Below are 6,372 nucleotides of genomic sequence, written 5' to 3'. Positions count from 1 at the left end.
GCTTCACATTGATTAAAAAATGAATGGAAAATAAGATGGAGAATAAAACCCACTTGATAATGATAGTAAAAGCAAAGTAGAATAAGGACAAAAATAAAATGAAAGACAATGGGACTTTGTTTAAAAAGACATTTAAACTTTTAAAGTTATGATTGGAGTCACTTGTTAAACACAGACCGCTGCTTCCAAGGTCACATCATATCACAAGTAGGGCTGTCAGTTGTATGAGATTAAAATGCGATTAATTAGATTAATTACAAATCCTGTAATTAATTAGATTAATTTTTTTAATCGCCTGACAGCACTAATCACAAGCCAGCATGTTACAGTTTTCTCAAAATAACAAGTGTGTTTCTATGACCCAGGATGGCTACCAAGGGTGGCGTCAGACCTGACGAAGGCCTGATGATGATGCAGGAGCTTGACGACCGTCTGAAAGAGCAGATTGACAAACTGGAGCATGTTCGCCTTGCTGCCGTTGAGCTGAAGGACAACTTGTCTGGGGTACATTGGGCAGGCAGTAGATCTCCATGTATAATAATAAAAAAAAAAGATCAAAATTCATTTTCCTTGAGCTCTCTTCTGTTTTGACCTGATTTTCCTCTAATACAGAGCAACAGTGATCTCACACAGTCTATCAGCGACCATCTGGATTGGTTGAATCACTTGTCAGAGCGAGTGGAGACGCTTCACATGAACACAACTGTTTTTGTTCAGGTGAGCTCCTCGTGGGATCTGGGTAATGTGTGTGCAAAAGTTGGCAGTCAGCATTATATATATATATATATATATATATATATATATATGTGTGTGTGTGTGTGTGTGTGTGTGTGTGTGTGTGTGTGTGTGTGTGTGTGTGTGTGTGTGTATATATGTATGTATGTATATGTATGTGTATATATATATGTGTGTGTGTGTGTGTGTGTGTGTATATATATATATATATATATATATATATATATATATATATATATATATATATATATATATATATATATATATTAGTGCTGTCAGGCGATTAAAAAAATTAATCTAATTAATCACAGGGTTTGTAATTAATTAATCTAATTAATCGCATTTTAATCTCATATCTGCTAAAGGTCCCCAAATAAAGAATTTGAATTCTAGGACATTACAATTCACTGACATTCACATTACAGCTGGTGAATTCTTTTCATCACTGTAGTTCTCGACGGTAGCTGGAAATTAGAGTCAGATGACGCTATCTGAAACGCCTCTTTTAGGCCCTCGTCTTCCACGATTGAAATCGGCCTGCAATCAGCAGCAACCCACTTTGCGAATGAGTTTGTCAGTTTTTCTGTCGTGGCTTTGCTCATTCATTTTCCTAACTCAGCAAGTGTGGGTTGGCGGAGTGAGCTCACGGTCGCACTAGCGGCACTAGCAGCAACTACATGTTTAGCGTTTAAATGATAATTCAGGCTGGAGCTGCTACGGTGATAGGAAAATTCTTTTTTACACAAGTACAAATCACTGCGTTCTTGTTAATAGTCCCATCTTTGTTCTTTTTATAAATAAACTTGCCGTTCAAAGGTCCAAGTAGGCTTGTCTCGCTCTCCGGTGTCGCATCCATGTCTGTTGTCACCCTGCGCAGGTAGGATGCGACCTGCCACTGCAGCCTACGGGTCACTCAAAGGGCCAAACTTAAGATTCTTGCACATTGACTTGCCACTCATGATTAATTGCGTTAATTTTTATAGCGTGTTAATTTGCAGCATAATTAATTAATCTAATTAACGCGTTAAACTGACAGCCCTAATATATATATATATATATATATATATATATATATATATATATATATATATATATATATATATATATATATATATATATATATATAATGGTATGCCATGCCATAATAATAAAATGCTTGCCAGTAGTCCTACTTTACCATGCCCTGGTTTTGCTGTATGCAGCATAATACCAGCTCAAATATGAATGGTATTAATACTAGATTTGTATCCAACAGGTTCTTAAAAATGGGGTAAAAATACAGGATTATTGGTCTCTTCACTAATTATTGCTTCATCTGTTCGCAGATGAACCCCAAACCTCGTGCATGGGCAGGAAAACAGGGTTCCAAACATGGCCACCGCTTGGGACGTCTCCACTATGCTGAGGATGCCCAGTCAGAGTTTGGCTGGTCCCCCATCCGCACACGACGAAACAGCGATGCTGCCTCTGAAATGTCCTGTAACTGGTGAGCTGGCAGAATGGCCAGTAGATCAGCTGATTAATGCAGACCATTGTACAACTTACTTCCACCAAATTGATGACTGAAAACTAAACTCTTTGCACATTTCTTTTGTTATTGGTACATTTCCACTCATTAAGATGCTCAGTGTCCTGTATTGTTATCTTGTTGAACATGCTAGATTTTTAATAAAATCATGGCTATCCAGTCCTGTCAGTATGTCTGTTTTATGTCCATGGTATGTTTTATAAAATTTGCTTATTTAAAAATGATTATGCACAAGATATACCATAATATAGTATAAGTTTTTGACCTAGAGATGCAAACTTCAGGGTTACAGACCAGTCCCAAAGTTGGACAACTGGTGACATTAGGTTCAGAGAGACTGAAGTTATTATTATTTTTTATTAGTATTATTATTAAGGTTTTAATCCAAACTTAATAAAATATAATGATGAAATACATAATAATGTAAAGAATTTTCCAATGTGGGATTATTCAAGGTAATGTCCAAACTTATTTTCTCAGTAATGACTTCGTAGGCTTTAGTTTTTAAGTAATTGAAGCCTGCACTTTTTGTGCACTTGTTCTCAAAAACGGCGAACAGATACAACAAACTATTTTGCAATATGTGCCTCGTTGCAGTGGGTTCTTCTCTGTCTGATGTAACGTGTGTTTACAAATTGCAATCAGGCTGAAAACCTGTCGATCCGGATGTAGGTCAACGGGCTCCACCAGCAGGGGTCGCTGCCGACACCTCCATTATGTCATTGTCCGTCACTCTGTTTTAAATAAAGCTATAGCTGAACGCGTGGGTGATACTTCTGGACGGAGCGTGTGAAACGCTAAAGTAGCACTACCCCATTTAAAGGGTTAATTTTGAACACACTGAGTTGAACTTATTTTTCTATATATATTTAACATTACGGGTATCGACTGAAGCCCCGAAAAGATGGCAGAAAGTGACTGGGATACCGTGACTGTGTTGAGGAAGAAGGGGCCGACTGCTGCCCAGGCCAAATCCAAGCAGGTTAGCATGAACACTGCACTTCGCCTGTGTTTGTTTGTTAGCTGCTCTGTTAGCTGTTTAACGGTGGATACCTAAAATCACCTCAAATTGGGTTTGTGATTGTGGTAAACACCCAACGAAACCGCTAAAATATAGTGTTTCAGACATTTCTGCTTGTGGTTACGAGCAGACATCGACTCCTATGGATCGTGGTTTAGCTAAATAACACTCGGTAGTACCGTCTGTCTCCCCTATTTTTAAACCGTCGATAACTGTTGGAATGAAATCTAACATCTACTAGGTACCCACATGCAGATATGTGGTGACATATGTTAGCAAACTGTGTAGTTAAAGTCAAACCAGGAGGCTACTGATGCTTATATAGGCGTCAGTAAACGCTTCAGACAATCTGTCTTAAAATAACGCTAAAATATGTATTTCCTGCTTCGTTTTGGTCCAGAAGTGTGAGAGGAAATATTGTGCTCAGGCAGGATTGGTCATGTCATCTTCTGTTTAACTTGTTCGTCATACTTAGATAAGCAGGTTGATTATTGACTAACTACACGATCTGTTGCTATGAGCCAAAAGCTGAGCGTCGGGTGTGTTATAATCCACATAAAGTCATAATGCAATCTGCTGTCAGTAAACCTGGAAAAGGTTGTGAAATGTAAGATTTGTACGTGTCCATCTTTTCTCCAGGCTGTCACCACTGCACAGAGACGTGGGGACGAAGTTGAGACAACCAAGAAATGTAAATTTCTGCTTTTTGTACAGTTCACTTGCAGAGAGATATTATTTTGATGCAGTTCAGAGTTTCTTCTCTTCACGCAGTTTGTAATTCTGCAGACAAAACATAGCAAGCATGAAATAAATTTAATGGCCTGTGGTTTTGCTGTGAAGTTACACTGAACCACTGCTTTGTCTCACAGGGTCCGCAGGGCAAAACAAACAGCATCTTGTGACAAAGAACACAGCCAAACTAGACCGGGAGACGGAGGAGCTGCACCATGACAGGGTTCCCCTGGAGGTGGGAAAGGTCATCCAGCAGGGCAGGCAGACGGCTGGCCTGACCCAGAAAGACCTGGCCACTGTGAGTAACGCTGGAAACACTTCTCATATACTGACATTCAAAGCAGAAAACATCATCTACCTTTGTTACGCATGTTGGTGGATCTGACGTTTGCTCACATAAAGTGATGCACAGAGGATAAAAGAGGACTAAAAGCAGAAAATTAGGATAAAGCCAGTCAAGTTGCAGTGAAATATGGTCACATCATGATGATATAACCAGTGTGCTGCTGTCATTCACAGGCTAGGATACAGACTTTAAAAGTCTTTGACAGACTCAACTGCTATGCACAGTCCTGTATACAAATAGTCACAAATGATGTTAACTTCCAAATGACAAAACCACAATACTTGTAATTGTTAAACAAGCAACAATATCCTTGATATAAAATGATGTCATTGTACAGTAAGCAACCAAAACCAAAACTCCAAACAAGCCCTCAAGGAAGAAACAAGCGGGTCTACATTTGCTGAGGTTTGTTCTGCTCATTTCAAGCTGTTTATTTTGATGTTTTGGAAAACAGCTCTTGTTAAGGTTTGGATGGTGTTTGTATGCAACATTAATGACCTCACATGCCTGTTCTAGTGATGAACTGCACTATTGTGGTCGTTTTTAGAGGTGGTAGCAGGCGTTTTACACTGTACAATTCTGTGGCCTGTGCTGTAAAACCTTCAGCCTCTGAAGCACCCGTGCTATGTGCTGCCCTGCACCTCCTTTTCACTGAACAGACATTTGTATTTTTAATCCAGCGTTTAAAGCCAGTTCCTGTCCAAACCTAACCATCATTGCTTTTTATCATGTCGACCATGAGAAGAAAAAAAAAAAGTGTAGATGACCATTTCCTCTTATTCAACGTTTGAAAAAGTCGAGGTACATGTGACCGCAGTCCTTTGAAACGTGTTACTGGCAGTTTTCTACCATGCAGCCCTGAGATAAAAGGATTCCCAACCACAGGAAGTGCTTTTGTATGCTTGAGGAGTTTGCCGGTTAAACACAATTCTAAACTATTTATGTCAAATCTTTTCTTCAGAAAATTAATGAGAAGCCTCAAGTCATTGCGGACTATGAGAGCGGGAAAGCAATCCCCAACAACCAGGTCTTGGGCAAGATCGAGAGAGCGATTGGTAAGAATACCGCTGGCTGAAACTGAGCGATGGTGTTTATTATGCATCAGTTGCCAGCTGTATGACCCGTATGTTCCTCCTCTGTCATAAACAGGGCTGAAACTGCGTGGGAAGGATATTGGCCAACCCCTGGAGGCAAAACCCAAGAAGAGATGAACACAAAGCCTCGAAATCAGCCCCCCCCCAGGTCCCATCTTTCCCAGTTCCTGAAACCTTCCTCATACTACCTCCAAGAACCCTGAAAAACTCTCCTCCTCTCCCCCATCCCTTCCTCTACCTGGGCTGATCTCACCTGTGTCCTGCCCGAGGACCTGGTGCTCCACTGCATTACACGCTGCATACTGACAAGTCATCAGAAAATCCTTTCTTGACCACATTATCGAAGGATCGAACGCATTTTTCAACACCACAAACTCGAGGTTCTGTGTATCTCTTTTCACTCACGTCTGCTTAGGCTTTGGCATGATAAATTCAGCTTTTTGATAGTGATGTAAAATCATAAAAGGTGAATTAGTTTTCATGACCAAACCATCTAGTTTGACTAACGTTAATTCAGAGCATGATGTTAAGCCAAAAGTGCTTGATCGCATCTTTTTTTTTCACACTCGTAAGACAGTGGGTGAATGTCGTTACAGTGTTGAAATGCTGTGCTTTGTTTTGATCTTAAAATAAAGTTTGGCAGTTCATGACATTTCTGGGTGTGCATTTATAGCCACTGTAGCACATGATTTCCCAACAAAAGCAGCTGACTGTCGCAGAGCTTCGATACATCTTACCTGTAAATGCTGATAAAGAACTCATCCGTAAGGATTCAGTGCCTCAAAATGACAAAGCTGCCACCAGAACCAGTTGTTTTGAATGTATGAAACTCATGAGAAATGTCTACTATAACATGAATGTCATAGTTTCATTTGGGTTGCTGAATGTTCAGGAGTGGGGAGGCAGAATGCACAGT

The 6,372-nt window shown here is 39.9% G+C and overlaps 1 protein-coding gene across 1 annotated transcript; it reads left to right on the top strand.

The window, feature by feature from the left end:
• Positions 1–3,004: 3,004 nt before the first annotated feature.
• On the top strand, positions 3,005–6,108 carry edf1 (endothelial differentiation-related factor 1). Its single transcript, XM_070988736.1, has 5 exons — positions 3,005–3,245; positions 3,924–3,975; positions 4,154–4,314; positions 5,324–5,417; positions 5,512–6,108. Exons 1-5 carry the CDS (start codon positions 3,168–3,170, stop codon positions 5,571–5,573), a joined length of 447 nt encoding a protein of 148 aa, XP_070844837.1. The 5' UTR covers positions 3,005–3,167; the 3' UTR covers positions 5,574–6,108.
• Positions 6,109–6,372: the final 264 nt, after the last annotated feature.

This window comes from Chaetodon trifascialis, chromosome 20 (genome assembly GCF_039877785.1).
Source record: "Chaetodon trifascialis isolate fChaTrf1 chromosome 20, fChaTrf1.hap1, whole genome shotgun sequence".
NCBI classification, from domain to species: domain Eukaryota; kingdom Metazoa; phylum Chordata; class Actinopteri; order Chaetodontiformes; family Chaetodontidae; genus Chaetodon; species Chaetodon trifascialis.
Note: the sequence above shows the minus strand (reverse complement) of the source record. Positions and strands in the feature narration are given on the sequence as shown.